This window comes from Erythranthe guttata, chromosome 8 (assembly GCF_056151865.1).
Source record: "Erythranthe guttata isolate IM_541 chromosome 8, IM_541, whole genome shotgun sequence".
NCBI classification, from domain to species: Eukaryota; Viridiplantae; Streptophyta; class Magnoliopsida; order Lamiales; family Phrymaceae; genus Erythranthe; species Erythranthe guttata.
Window position 1 is genome coordinate 21506383 of NC_142540.1, and position 16589 is coordinate 21522971.

The 16589-nt window shown below is 34.3% G+C and overlaps 1 protein-coding gene across 5 annotated transcripts; it reads right to left on the reverse strand.

Annotated features, from left to right (window-relative positions):
* Positions 1-9806: 9806 nt before the first annotated feature.
* On the reverse strand, positions 9807-15563 carry LOC105964452 (protein MEI2-like 5). Of its 5 annotated transcripts, none has more exons than XM_012988960.2 (13): positions 15054-15563; positions 14068-14110; positions 13792-13932; positions 13246-13709; positions 13000-13158; positions 12793-12909; positions 12492-12643; positions 12202-12293; positions 11222-12104; positions 11039-11123; positions 10880-10948; positions 10598-10777; positions 9807-10415 (listed from the first exon to the last, which is right to left on the reverse strand). In XM_012988960.2, exons 2-13 carry the CDS (start codon positions 14096-14098, stop codon positions 10311-10313), a joined length of 2478 nt encoding a protein of 825 aa, XP_012844414.2. In that variant the 5' UTR covers positions 14099-14110; positions 15054-15563; the 3' UTR covers positions 9807-10310. The 5 variants fall into 5 exon arrangements, with proteins under 5 accessions (XP_012844414.2, XP_012844415.2, XP_012844411.2 ...); XM_012988961.2 differs by having other exon boundaries at positions 14068-14141; positions 15054-15392; XM_012988957.2 differs by lacking the exon at positions 15054-15563 and adding an exon at positions 14937-15052.
* Between the last annotated feature and the right edge of the window lie 1026 nt (positions 15564-16589).

Consider the following 16589-nt stretch of genomic DNA (forward strand, 5'->3'; position numbering starts at 1 on the left):
TGAGGTTCAAAGATAAAATATTAAAAGATTTGATGTGGGGGGGTAACTACTTCTTATTTGGAGGATGGATTAAACCTGAAAATGAATGAGATTGAGGCAATATCGGTTGAAGCATAGGAGTGGTTGAAAAAAATCCCTTCTACTCAGTGGTGCAAGCATAAGATATCTTCCAGGCCTAAGTGTGATATGTTGAGCAATAATTTATGCGAATCATTCAACAATTATATTAAGGTAGCCAGATATACGCCAATTCTGACTATGCTAGAGGCTTTGAGAAGGAAATTTATGTGTAGGATACAAGAGAAGAAGGAATGGATTCAAAAGTGCAAGGGAAAAATTTGTCCAAGAATTCAAGAGAAGCTGAATGAAATTAAACATAAGGCACTTGATTTTGATTGTTTTCTCGCTGCAGAGGGGTTGTGGGAAGTCACTTTGGGAAACAAATCATGGGCTGTGAACTTGAAAAATCACACTTGCACTTGTAGATAGTGGAATTTCACTGGGATTTCCTGTGCGCATGCAACTTGTACACTTCTAATGTAACAAAAGACGCCAGAAGATTATGTAAGCCATTATTATTCCCTTGAAATATACAAAAAGGATTATAGTTACATAATTCACCCTGTGCCAGACCATTCACAATGGGAATCGGGGCTCCAAATGAAACACAACTAATCTTGCCACCTGTCTTTAAGAAACAACCTGGTAGACCTAAGAAGCTGAAGAGAAAGGGGAAAGATGATATCAATGTGGATGGAAAGGTAACAAGGAGGGGCATAACTCAAACTTTTTCAAATTGCGGGGATTTAACACACAGTGTAAGGAAGTGTAAGAGGCCACCTAGCGATAATCCAAAACCAAAAAGAACAAAAAAGGTTTATTTTTATTTTTTATTTTTATTTTAAATTGCTATTATTTTTTCCTTTTTTTTTTGCATTAGTTGATCTGAATTTTCTTGTTTTTTATTATTTGTAGGTAAAATCGGCTCCAACTAAATCTGGAAGGACAATTGAGGAAGGCAATGTTCAACCAAATTCAACTGCACCAATCATTCTAAATCAGGTACCAATTTTAGAGCTTCATATTTTAACTTTCTACTTTTGCATTGCAACTGTATTAGTCATGACGAAGTTTCTACTTTTGCATTATAGGTAACACAGACTTCTCAAGGTTTTACAACTGTTGTTGGAGTTTCAACCCAAGTATCTTCAACTGGTGCAACAAACTCTAATAAGAATGGAGCTGAGAGAGACTGTAAGAAGAGGTAAAGGTAGGAAGAGTGCAATGCTTGGAGCGGGAAATTGGAATGGTGTGAGAAATTTTAAACCTCCTACGCAGATTATTTAACACTCTTCAAATTTCTTAATTTTGTTACACTCGAAAGCATGCAAAGTATTCATTAGTTTCTTTATTAAGGTTCCACTATCAAGGCATGAAGAAAGACCAGTTCCTGGAGATGAAATAGCAGTCCAACAACATACCAGATTGAACACAAGATTTGGGACTGTGTTGTTCTCGAGTCAACCTACTCCCAGCAACAATTTCACTTTTACTACTGATGATGGGAATCATTGAAGCTTGCGTAGCTTTATTTTCAGATGATTTTGAAGGTTTTTTGTGATATATTTGATAGTTTTTAATTATATTTTGAGAATTTGGATGTTTGTTTTGGTACTTTTGATTTGGGATGATTTGGAATTAGAAATTGGCACTTTTGCTAGTTTTGACATTGTTGATGATTTTGAACTTTGATTTGGATAATTTCACATTTACTATTATGATGGGGATCATCGAAGCTTGTGTAGCTTTATATTCAGATGGTTTTGTAGGTTTTTATTGATATATTTAATGGTTTTGAATTATGTTTTTATACTTTGGATGTCTGTTATGGTACTTTTGATATTTTTGGGATGAATTTACAGGATATTTTATTTACATAGATAATCTACTTTTACATACAAATAGCTCTTTTTCTTGTTTCATTGCAAATCTGCATTTCAACTTCCAGATATTTTATTTACATAGATAATCTACATTACATAAAAATAGCTCTTTTTCTTGTTTGAGCCTTGTCCTAACCAACTTAATAGAAACGGGAAAAATGCCAATATGACAACTATTTTGAGAATTCTAAGTTTCTTATTGTAGTTCCACGTTCTAATATTTTGAGTTTTTCTTCCATGCCTTGCATCTTCATCATCATCTTAGTGTTGATTCTGGTCAAACTGAGAGCTACTTCATGGAGTTTCTCATTGTTCACCTTCAGGTTTCATTGCCAGCCTCTAGCATGTTGATTTTCACTTTTTTTGTATCCAAAAATCTTTGAAATCCTTGCCCAATCTCTAACCCTTTTTCACATATTTCAGGCTTAATCCATTGTAGAAACTTGCATCCGTTGGGCTTCTATTTCATACACGAGAAAATAAGTAAAGGTTAAGTACAAACTAAAAAGGAATTTTGCACTATAATATGAAGAACTTACATCCCAATTAGCACATCCTGCAAATTTCCGACACGGATTATTGATAGTCCAAGATGTTCGAACCGCGACGCTCCGATTCCATCGACAAGTGGTTCCCGAAAAATATGACATGTAGTGTTTGGACCTAAAACACGAATTTTGAGAATTTGAACTACCGGAAGACATTTTTAAACCGATTAATTATGAATTTAAAAAAAATTAAAAATAATTTCTTGAATATAAATTTTTTTCAGAAATTTGGGGTGAAAAAAAGGGGCTAAAAATGTAAATTAGGAAGAAATTGGAAAGGAATTGAGTACAAAAGAGTGAAAAAATGATGCACCCATTTTATACACAATTAGAGGGGTGTTTTGGTTAATTTTTCCAACGGCTACTTCAATAGACAGTCAACATTTGAAAGGGACGGATTTTGTAACGGAGATGGACGGAAAGGGGTGTTTTGTCGCATTTCATAGTACAGGGGGGCAAATGCGACAGTGGTGATAGTACAGGGGTGCAAACTGTATTTAGCCCTAAAATAAATCTACAAACGCACCCATTAGTTCACAATTTTAAAAATCTCCCTTCTTCTTCTTCTTCTTCTTCTCCTCCTCCTTCTTTTTCTCCTTCTTCTCCTTCTCCCTCTTCTTCTCCTCCTTCTTCTTCACAAACCCACCAAGAACGCTAAACACCAAAACAATCACATAATCACCAAACATTCACAATGGAGTCGGAAAACAAGGAGATGGTGGTTTATGAGGGTAGAGAACGTAATAAAATATGTGTTAACCGTTTATTTTAGCGTGTTTGTCGATTTTTTTTTTTTTTGAAAAAAAAACCGATACTAGAAAACAGTATTCACAGTCCGATTTTTTGAAAAATAATCGGTATAAACGTGCCAATTTTCCAAAAAATAATCGGTATTATAGTGCCGATTTTTCAAAAAAAAAAATCCGTTTGAATATGCAGACTTTGAAAAAAAAAAAATCGGCGCATATACGCCGATTTTTCAGCTTCAAGTTCAATCTCAAAATTTAATTCTAAATGACAAAACCATTGCAACCCAACAAGAAATAAACATCGATTAATGTTCGCCAAGCATATTTATCAAGGAATCAATGCTTGATTAATGTTTTCTAATTTACCAACAAAAGTTTAGTATAAAAGAACTTTTTGGTGGTGGTGTGGTGGTGGTGGTGTGCAAGTGGGTGGGTTGTATGTCGGCGTTGGCGATGTAGTAATCTCCCTGGTCGGCGTTGCGCAGGTGGTACGTCGGCGGGTCGGACATTTTTTTTCTTTCATGTTTTTTCTTGAATAAATTAAAAATAGAAATATAGGATTTGTGTTTGTATTTTGGTAGTATTTGTGGATGAGGGCATATTCGTCATTTTTGGTCTTGATATAAGAAAATTAAATAAATTTGTGGGCTTGAACTAAGGAATCATTTTATGCGTGTTTGAACAAAGAAAAAATTGGGCTTGCATATATCTGCCGCCCTTATCAATGTATTACGTTACAGAGTTTCATTATGTTATTTATATTAAAGATCAAATGACAAATAAGCTCGTAACAAGGGACTTAAATACACATAGGTCTAGACGAAAAACAGTCTTGCAAATAAACCCGTCGTCCCATCCCCATATATTTTGTCTATAATACCCTCCATAATATAATTTTCATCAATTCCATCCATTAAACTCTAACTTCATCAATATTGCACATGCACCCCAAATTTAAAAAAAAAATATCACATAAACCCCCATTTTCACTTTTTGTTTTTTTAAATATTTTTTTTCTAGAAAACTTGTTTTTTCTGAATTTTTTTTGCGGTCAGAGTCCGGCGTTGAATTTTTTTCTCTCTCTAAATTATTGTGTTAACAACAATATTATCGTCTGAGATAGTAATATTGAATGCCAAAACAGTAATATTACTAATATTACTGTCGCAAACAGTAATATAACTAATATTACTGTCGCAAACAGTAATATTACTGTCGCAAACAGTAATATTACTGTCCTAAACAGTAATATCACTGTGCCAAACAGTAATAGTACGAATATTACTTTCCCGAACAACGATATTACTAATATCATTGTTCCAAACAGTAATATTACTGCACGAGACAATAATATTACGGTCGGAGGCAGTAATATTACGGTCGAAGAATATTACTATTTCAGACAGTTAAGTTACTGTCAGAGATTGTAATATAGCAAGCCAAGGTAGTAATATTAAAATATTTTTTTTTCATAAAAAACAAGTTTTCAAAAAAAAAATGTCAACCCCATAGACCGGCGACGGTCAAAATTAGCTAATTGATAAAATTGAGCTAAATTGGAGTGTAAATCATTAAATTAGAGTGTGAATTAGGGTTTCAAGGAGTTTGGGATAATTTTGGTATATATAAAAGGGTTTTCCTTATTTGCAAATAAGTTTGAATGAGGTGAATATATTTAGAGAAAAAAAAAATTAATGTCATTTTTTTAATTAAATGCTCTTGTCATGGGCCTATTTGTCATTTGCCCTATATTAATATCTAGAAATATTTACTTGTTTTCTGCAATTATTTTTACAAATAGGGATAATTAGTGAAACCCCCTAAAACATTTGGTTATATTAGGATGGATATACTCTCATTTTGCATATTAGTGAGAACCCCCCATATTTATATTTTAATTTAGCATAAATCCAAATTTTATATGGTATGTCTATATTACCCTTAAATTACTACATAAAAACACCAAACCCTATTTCTCTAATTCATTCTTCATTTTTATTCCACTAGCCGTCACCTCTCTCGCTTCTCTCCCCTGCCATCTCGCTTCTCTTCCCTTTTCTCCACTGCCATCGATCCCCATCTCTGCCCAGCCGCCTCTCAATTGCCACCGCTCCCCACCACCTTCTCGACATCCCCATCTCCCTAGACGAGGACTGGCGGCGCGACAACGGCGGAGATTACACATACTTCCCGACAACATCTCAAAGAGGGATGCATGGAACAACGTTTTAGGCTTCTTCGGGGCCGATCTGATGTGGTGGACTGATAATTGGCGAGTGATACCAGGAGGTTTTCGTCCTTGCTCCACTTGAGAGTGATTGGCAGATCGAAGATGTGGAGCGGCTGAGACGGCGGCGCGGGAACCCTGACATCCATAGCACAGTAACAAAAGCTCTTTGAAACGACATCGTTTGATTTCACGGAGTACTCTGTTTTCTCTAAAATTGGGGTTTTTTATTTTGTGGTTGATTTAGAAAAATTATAGTTGTTTTTCGATTTTTATAGTTGATTTCAATAATAATTATAGTTGATTTCGACAATTTTTATAGTTGATTTTGGTTTTTTTATGATCGAGATTATTATTTTGTAGTTGATTTTATTTGGTAAACCTGCTACTAATTTTTGTAGTCGTTTTACAAGTTTCTTGTAGTTTCTTCGGGAAATAAAGAAATAAAAAAATAGTTGTTTTAGTAATTTTATAGTTGATTATGAAGAAAATTAAGCCAAAAAATTATTGTAGTTGATTTCAAAAACAATTTAGTTGTTTTCGGAAATTTTATAGTCGATTTGAAAAACCAAAAACTGAAAATAAAAATAAAAAAAAGAATTAAAAGAAATATGGAAAATAATATATTAAAAAAACAGTTTTTTAAAAAAATTATTATTTTTAAAAAATAGATAAATGAATATTATAATTATAATTATATATATATATATATATATATATATATATATATATATATATATATATATATATATATATATTAAAGTAATGGAAAATAAATAGGAGGAGGGTAAATTTGGAATAATAGAAAAGTTGGATTTATCACTAATAAAAAAAAGGGACTGGATGTAACCTTATTAAAAAAATACTAGAGGGGGTTCTCACTAATAGCCCCTTACAAATAATTCTTAAAGAAGCAGAAGAGTATTTTTTAATAAAAAGAAAAATTAAAACATTCTAGCACAAGGGCCTTCATTGTTGGAATCTCTATCGAAATTTTACATGTGAACATATCATCGATTGGGAAAAACGTTTGATGAAAATTTGTTTTCCTTTTCAAAAACATTTTCTCTTTGATATTTTGTTTTGCATAATATTTAAAAAATAAAGATTTTAAAAAGTCTAATTCACCCTATTGAGCACATTTCGTATATCAGACTAGATGGTGTTTGGCTAAGTCTATAAATTGTTGAAAATAGCTTACAAGATGTTTAAAGTTTATAAGTTCTTTCAAAGTATTTGGTATTTTTTTTTTCTTTTTTCGTAAAGATCTTAAAAACTCAAAGAATAAGTTGTTATATAGCAAATAAGCTTATTATCCAACAAACACTTCAAAATTATAAGGTGTTAGAGTGCGAATAAACTTATTAATATGTTAGACTATATCTATCATATTCCTTTATATTTAACATCTTATTATGAGTAAAAATAGCTAATAAGCTCATTATCCAAACCCTTCAAAATTAACTCTAAAAGTAATACGTAACAGTTTGTAAATGCTTAAAATAGTTTATTAGACGTAAGAGTTTATTCCGATAATGCAAATAATTTCATTTTAAAATTTTGAGGCTTCTATAGAAATGTTATATGTATTAAACTAGTTTAATATTAACACCATACGGCTGATAGTCAATATATATATATATCACTTTACCTAACATAAAAAGAAGCATAACAAAAAACTATAATTTATTGTAAAGCTAAGTAGCTTATATATATTTGATATCAATTGGTCAAAAAGAACAAATTCATGGAAAGATTTGGAATAATGTACCTGGACTTAATTGAAAGTAATTTTCGTCAAAACCCGAATGTCATGCACACAGTGTAGCCGGTATATGAGATGCTACATTTGGTGAGAAATATCGACTGATTTTGAACCATAAATTTATACAAATAATACTCACTAAACACATATACATATACATGGGTGTGTGTTATTATGTGTAGAACAGTGGTACAGAATCATTCAATGTATTTCAGGTGGTGTAGCATCTATAAAATCGAGGGTAACATGCTTAAATGTAATGATTTGAGATATATTATTTGGTGTAACATACCATCAAATGTATTTATTACCATAATACCATCATCAATCAATACTTGAAACACCAAAAGGGCCACACTTGAGTTCTAAAGAATTCCCACTTTGACTTACATTTTCCCTCTTCACCACCTTCTTTTTCACAACCCTTTTTCCTTGCTCCCTCCTTTATAGTTTCTCTCTCTCTCTCTCTCTCTCTCTCTCTCTCTCTCTCTCTCTCTCTCTCTCTCTCTCTCTCTCTCTCTCTCTCTCACACACACACACACACACACACACAACAACAACAACAACAACAACAATAACAACAAATCCTCTTGATCGAAATCAATGCGTACAAAAACTATCAATTTGCTTACATTAATTCATCTGGCTTCTCTTCTTCTCTGTAAAGGTAACTAACTTTGTCTTTCACTTCATTATATTATTTAACTTTCTTGCTCAAAACCAAGAATCCCACAAGGCAAACAACCCCTTTACCTAATTACACCATAATTAATTACTTCTTTACTTAATTTCAAATAAATGTTAAATATCTACTTGACAACTTTCTTTGTCCATTAATTCAACTCCCACAACAGCAAATCAAGTATCATCAATAGGGAGCTGGTGTGTGGCTACCAAATCCACCGGAAAAGCCCAACTGCAGGCGGCGTTGGACTACGCATGTGGCTACGCCGGCGGCGTTGATTGCTCGGCAATTCAACCCGGCGGCGTTTGCTACGGGCCCGCAACTGTAGCTGATCATGCCTCTTATGCTTTCAATAGCTATTATCACAAGAATCCAATCCCAAGCAGCTGCAATTTCGGTGGCTCTGCAATTACCACAAGCACTGATCCAAGTAATATGATTTTGCTTTCTCAAACATGTTATGGTTATGGGTTAATTTTAATTAAAAGAAGGGCAAATTGCACGTCACCCCCTATAAAGTTTTAACTTTTGCACTTTACTCCCTCCAAATTTAAAAAAGTGAATGCCCCCTTCAAAATGTTATTTTTGTTTCACATTGCCATGGTAGCAAAATTCGGATGGATTATTCACCGGAATAGAGTGTGTTTGTTGCACATTGCCCCTTTAAATGTTATTTTTGTTCCACATTACCCCTTAAAAAATTATTTTTCTGCACATTACCCCTTTAAAATGTTATTTTTAGTGCACGATGCCCACCAAAAAATGGCTTTTGGGGCAAATTAAGTGCAACCAAAACAATATTTCGAAGGGGGAAAGTGCAAAAATGTGAAATTCATAGGGGGTGAAGTGTATTTTGTCCTTAAAAGAAATTGACTGGAAACTATTTTTCGTTAAGCAACGAGCTTTTTTGTCCGTTCGGATAGTGTAAACGCTACATAATAAACGATATTGATTATACGATCTTCTTGTGCAGGCTATGGTTCATGCATCTATCCATCAGTTAGGTGAATTTTTTTTTCCTATGAATAATTAGTTATAATTATTGTTAAATTGAGAGGGGAAAAAAAAAGATCTAACCGGTGGCTTAATATTGCAGCATAACTTCAACTGTGTTAAACATAACGAATTCAAGCGGATCACGAGTTTTCGGCGCAGGGCCAATTATCACACCATCTATTTCTACAGCTGCTTCGTTTAGTAGCATCCCGTATTTTCAGCATTGTTTTGTACATGTCATCATTATTATATTAGCTAGCCCGAGATAACTCGTGAAACATATACATTTGGATCTAGATGTGTGTAAAACGTGCATTCGATGGATACGTACATGTTTACGATAAGCAATTAATACCTAGTGAACTTCACCATGTGTAGACTGTAGTAGCATCAATAGAATAACTAAGATAAATGCTAAACAGATTGTACTTTTCTTATAATATTATACGAAAATGTATTTTTGCACCGGAGACATTTGAAACCCTAGTCCAAACTTTTGGATCACGTACGTTTGAAACCCTAGTCCACAAGACACAAGTTTCAATCCCAGTTGTGTACGTGCAAGCATTGTAAATCTATCGATCATTATAAGGTCAACTTTTTTTCTTTTTTTTCGTTTTTTCTTTTTAATTCGCTTATGCCCCTCTAAAGATACTCAACCCTAGAAGAAAAGGTTCCCTGTAGAAATGATTTAATTAGAACATTCTCTATGTGCCTTGGTTAAATGCTAAAATATTTGCTAATGCGAGCATGATTAACTTAATTAATGAATCACGAAAAGAAACATGATCTCGATTTTATGAATAGTATAAAATTGGAAATGTGATTTGGAAACATAAACAAACATCCCCTAAGCATCTGAGTCACATCAAAGTGCACAAATAAAAGTTAGGGGAAAAAAACAGTTTATATCCATGTCATAAATAAATACGGAGTTACGAGTATTTATACAAAACCACGGGAAACGTAAACACTTTCGGGGTGTGTTAATAGCCCTCACTATACAATTCTGAAACACCACCCTGCGCCATTACACAACTTCCGACTCTCAAGTCACCTCTATAAATTACTATACATCAATAGAGTCGAACAAGTTCGAATTATGTTGACCCAAAAAAACGAGAAAGGAAAAAAAGAAGATAAGGAGAGAGAAATCTTTGCATATTCATCGACGATTCGCCTCATTCCTCGTCCTTTGTTAAATTAAAATCAGTTATAGACAAATTGCTGCTGCCACTGCCTCATTGAAGATTCTCTCAAGACAGAAACGAGTATCCATCGCAAACGAAGGAACCAAAAGAAAAAGAGTAACCATATGCACAAACCGAGTTCGAATATTAACAGAAGAGTTGATATATGCCAAAATATACAAAAGTGACTTATATTAACAGTTCGCTTCAAAATGCATCAAAATCACCCTTTGGGCTGTCGAGAGAATCTCCTACGTAAGATCCATCGGGCTGGCGGATAAATATATTAAGATTGCCAGACGGGAAATTTTCCTGTGTGTCCAAAAACAACTTCATATAAGTTACTTAGAAGACCCGTAGATAATAATAATAATAATATTATTATTAATTATATAACAATTCCCGTAGATTCTTATGTTATAACTATCCAGTTGAGAAACTGTCACACACACACACACACACACACACACACACACACACACACACAAACATACCAGATCAGCAGTGCCTTGGCCCTCTGATTGGAAAAGAATTGGGCGGCAGCGCTTGTCTTCGTTCATTAAACTCGAATTCTGAAAGTGAGAGACGAGAGCAACTTTTCCCTGGATTCTTGCATATGCCAAAGTAGCAACTTTTTCGCTATTGAACTTCTCCCATTTCTTCCCATTAAATGCCTGCCAAGATTATATAAAACTCCACTTCGTGAGTGATCAAATTCGTTTTATATATATATATATATATATATATATAATGACATTAGGAAATGGAAGAAAAACCTCGTAGAAGGTGATGATGTTTGAAGGAGACACCATATTGATGAAGGCATACCCAACGTTGCATTTATTCTGGACAAAAAATAAATCAGTACACAATTTTCCGATTTCAAGTTTCGTCGAAATATTAAACAAAAAATTTCAAATCCACTGCAAAATTACCTTGAAATCTATTGGCAAATACAGAAAATCGTATGTACCCTTGTTGGTTTCATCAATAGCTGCAAGAAGCATCTTCGAAGTGTACCTTCACAGACGGAAAAAACATAATAATAAATAAATAAATAATAAAAAAGAAATCAGCATTTCAAAGTTCACACAAAGATAAATTCTCAAAATTCTTACTTATTCGGGATGTTTTTAATCATCAAAGTAGTCCTACTATCTTCACCATTCACAATCTTGTCCAAATCGAGCTGATACTGTTTTTTATTATTATCCATCTGCTGGGTCCCACTCTCAACCCTTCTACTTCGACTCCGATCAATTATTCCATCACCGCCAAAAGAGCCATTCCCATAATAAACAGGGCTATTTCTCGGCATTGCCATTATTCCAGAATTAGGCGAACCGCTGTGACCGAAATTTCCAGCAAAAGAAATACTATTCAATATATTATTATTCCCACTATTACGACCGAAATTCGTCACTCCAAATGCCGCCGCCTGTTTTAAATAAGACATCTCAGGCGAATCAGGGTAGAAACCGAAGTGCCTCTCGAATTGACCACCAGATGGAGCGGACCCCACATGATGATGTGAACCAAGAAGTGAACCGCGGTTATTACTGTAAGGAAAACCAATGCCCTGTCCACTGGATTGAAATGGATGCCCCTTCGATGAAGAAGATGAGAAGGGCGAAGAGGTAATTTTGTCCGAGTGAATAGTGGGACTTCCCCAGAGAAACTGAGGGCCCGAAAGTGTTCCGACGCTAGACGGGCCGGGCTTCGAATAATCGAACGGTGATGCAGCTCCGGGGCTCGAACTTGAGTTAGGATCGGGAACAGAGTAATTATTCTGGAAAGGTAAACCTTGTGTGGTGTTATTATTAGTTGACTTGAGTGGATCTTTACCGATCGGTGAAATTTTTGTCGGGCTGGAAAAATGAGAGGGGAGAATCGAGGCCAAGCCAGGCAAGTGATTGCTTCCAACGGGGCTGAGACTTAGTGTTGGACTGTACCCGTGTAATGAATTGTGCTCGGCTGGGCTTCCATAATTGGGCCAGCTACCTGCAAAGAATTTGTCGATTTGCCGTTTCATTTATTAACAAGAAATCGAAAAAAAAAACAATAAAGAAATGATATGAACATGTATCCAAGTACATGCCTGGAGGAGAGTCGGCTAAGGGTGAACCAACGTGATGAAGGAATGCTCGAACTTCGTCTTGTTCATGCTCCTGGCTAAGCTGCTGGATTAAGCTGTGCACACAAAAATTATCCGATTAAAATGTGGAAGCAAACAAGCAGCTTTAATGTGACCCATGACAACAATTAAAATGGCAATTTGTCATTATCAAAGATGCAACTTCTGGTCAACAAAATACGAATTAAGAACTTGAGAAGAAGAAAAACGCATGTAAAAATCAGCCCGGCTGTAAGCATGAATAAGGAGTGTACCTACGGCGGGCCCCACCAGGCCTGCTAGGTTCGAGCTTTATGCGTTTCCCAGCTATGTCACTTCTGTTTAAAGCCTTGAGAGCCGCCTCTGCAGCTCTAACATCGTAAAACTCTATGAACTTATGGTGTCGTTTATGAGGCGTCTCCCTTATCTGCAATTGATGCAAAATACAGATATCACAGTTCAGCTAACATAACCAGAGTAATCAAATGAAAAAAAAAATAATAATATAAAAAACACTAATGATAAATGTAATCTTGAAAACGTCAAAAAAATGGAATCTTGGTATCAGAATTCTACCTCCTTAACTTCACCGTAAGCTCCAAATATTTGGCGAAGGTCATCGTTGGATACAGAAGCATCCAGATTGAACACCACTAAAGTTCCTTGGTTAATATCTTTTTCGGATGGGTTATCCTGGATGATCAACGAACCATGGTTAGTTGGAGGCAATATATTCTGAAATATTAGATTGTTAAAAATGATTGTGTATAATGATTGATTTACCTTCGGAATCGAAAAATGAATATCGAGTTTTCTTCGCCTTAAAGGCTTGCCTTGTAATGCTCGCATTGCAGTTCGGGCAGCTCTGATATCATAGTACGATATCATCACAAATCCTCTATGTTTACAGGCAGTATAAAGGGTTCTGATATCTCCAAAATGCTGTTACGAGGGAGAAAGAAAGCAGATTAGAAGAAAAGTCGTTTTTCAATAAAAATTAAATTAAATTAAATCCGATCAACAAAATACCTCAAAGAGCAACTTTAGCTCAGAATCCTCGACATTACTGTTGATATTTCTGACAAATAATGTCCTCGAAGGATGCTCTCCATACGGGTGTTCGCCGCTAACAGTTCCAACACCATTCGTCAAAGCATAAGCCGAAATGCTGCTTCCACTAATACCATCCGACGTACTTAGCCTTGATATACCATTGACCAGATTATCTTGACTTTCGGATTCGAATTCCAATCCCCCTCCACTAAAGAAATCATCGTCCAATTCCTCAAGCTGAGTTGGCAATTCACTAAGATCGAGGTCATCCATAATACCAGCTAAAAGTTCATCTTCATCACCGGGTAGAAAATTTCCCACTGTACTTTGTTCAATATCTTCAAGCGCATTCTTGGATTCATTTTGTAGACGAACCTTACTAAGGCTAGGGAATTCATCATCAATTGATTGGCCAATTTGTCCGGATTCTTTAAAATTAACTGCAAATTAAAAGAAGCCAGCTAAGAAATAAGAAAATAAAATAACAATAATATAGTTAGTAGCTAAATTAAGTATGCTCACATTTCAGTTGTGGAAAGACGGGCAACGAGGTGGAAAACAGGCTAGCGTCCGAAGAAGCGTGATACGGACCAACTCCACTCGGAAGTCTCCATGCATTTTTTTCTTTCTCGGGAATGTTTGCGAAAGGATACTTAGAAGGACCTACAAATACAGATTTGAGATAATGGATATAAGGTTATGGAAGATGTAAGCACGCAAGTTCGTAAAAAAATGTGTAGAATATATTAAATGGTATAGAACGTTAGTTAGGAAAAACATAAGGATCTTTATGCTAACCGGCAAAGGGATTTTTCGATGGCTGCTCCATTGAAATCACTTCCTGCGAAAACTACTTAGTGAGAGGTAGAAAACTGTACAGTAATCAGAAATATTAATTAATAATCAAGACCACTAAGTACATTGAGTGGAACAGAAGCGAGATAAATTATATATTGGCCAAAAGCAGCGTAAAATGCTAAATTTCCCAGACAAATAGGATGCATACAAGGAGAAAGAAACTCGATTTTAGAAACAAGCTCAAGACATGCAAGGGCATATAAAGAAAACTTCATTACCTACTTCTGTGCCGTACCAAGAAAACGACGGAGCAAATGCACATCATATATGGAAATGAAGGAAGAAAAAGAACAGATATATAAAAATTAAAATCACATACTTCACTACAGAAGAATAAAAACATTATATAGAAGGGAAAGAATAGCTTCGATACGAAACGGACACGTCTCTAAAGACTTAATCCACTGAATATACTTGAGAGTTTAGTTCATAAATCGACATGGATAATCCAAAAAAATACATCCAATAAACTTGTCTTCACAATCTGGTTTTAATCGAGATACTATGCCCGGAGACTAAAACAGATAAATCAACTAATAATTGACAAATTCCCCAATCATAAAAACCAAGAATTAATACAACCCACTCGAAATCGAAGACATTAATAAAACCCCCAATAATTAGACACACACCCCACATGCAAAAATCCAACAAAATCCAGAACAGATCACAACTTTTAGTACTACACACCACATAAAGATCGCAACTTTACCATAATAATCATCTAATTTAGAAGTTTTGAACACGAATTCCCATCTTCAACACCAAAAAAAAAAAACCCTAAAAATCATAATACAGACAAACCCCACCTCAATCAGTGAAAATTGACGGGATAAAACTCCCCAAAAACCACACATATATACAGAGAGAGAGAGAGAGAGAGAGAGAGAGAGAGAGAGAGAGAGAGAGAGAGAGAGAGAGAGTACCTCGCGAAGAAGACTAAAAACAGCCAAAAGAGAAGATGTAAGAAAATCTAATTTGGGTGGAAATGAATTTACACGGAAAACAGAAACGAACAAATAAACAAAAGTCGGAGAGCGAAAACACAGTTCCGTATAAGGATAGGAATTGCTTTCTTCTACTCTTTCACTTCCTTCTCTCCCGCCGGATCACCAGTGAGTGTTTTTTTTTAGAGAGAGAAAATAATTGGGTACCAATTTCTTTTTTAGAGAGAGAAATCGCACACAATTGGAGAGAATGATTGGAGGGAAAGAGGGGAGGGGTATCCGACTCTGTTAATTAATAAACAGTGAATTTTGTTCAATAGATCTTTTGCTTTGTGGGAATCTTTTTAATTGCAGAAAGACACCAAAATAATTGCCTCATTTAATTTTCATTTTTTTAATTTTATTTTTTTATTTTTGGTTAAGGTCTGTTTGGATGTGATTACAATAGTAGGGCTTCACAAATGGGTAAGCTTGTAAAAGGTCTTCATTATTTTTTCTTATTTTACTAAATATTATTCTATGTTGCTCTCCCCCCATTAACTTTATCGAGTTTTGTTTTATTGTACACGAGTATAATTTCATACATATTTTACACGCATCTGTATATGTGAGTGTGTGATTGTATATAAATCAAATGTGGAAAATTGACCGGTATATTTCAATAAATGTGTGTGATTTTATACATATTTTACACGCATCTGTACTCATGTGTATGTATGATTGATTGTATATATTTTGTACGCATCGATATATATGTGTGTGAGTGTGATTGTATATAAATCAAATGTGGAAAATTATCTTGAGTATATGACAACAAATGTGTGTGATTTCATACATGCTATTACACGTATCTGTATATATGTGTGTATATATGTGTGTGTATGTGTGTGATTGTATATAAATAAAAAATGAAAATTAACCGATACTTTTCAACAAATGTAGCATCTGAGATATTGAAATCGTATTATTGATAAAAGATGTGTAACCTTGTTTATCAAAAAATATTGATTTTAGACTTCGAAATATATTGAGTTTTTTTTCTCAAAGTTCTTCCTCCTTCAATTATGATCTAATTGGATATTTTCTATACTACATCGGGTGTATTACACTACATAGCATCTCACCGTATACACAAAATCACACACGAACACGTGTCAGTGAACTATTGAAAATTTACTGCGAATTTCTAAACAATATTTTAGAATTGCAGCAAAATTCTTAAAATTGGTGGTGAAAATTGACACGAGAACTTCTTAATATTGGTAAAAATTGCAAACTTTTGAAATTCGATGGAAAACTTCAATATTGAACGCTTGTCGATAAACGACCATGTGACTTTAATCGAAAAAAAAATAATCATATACTTTTTAGCAAATTCCCTTTTTTATATATATATATATATATATATATATATATATATATATATATATATATAAAAGAGATAATTATAGGAGCAATGTGAACACAAATTGCTAATGTCATCAATAAAGTACAAACACACGATTTTTTTTTACC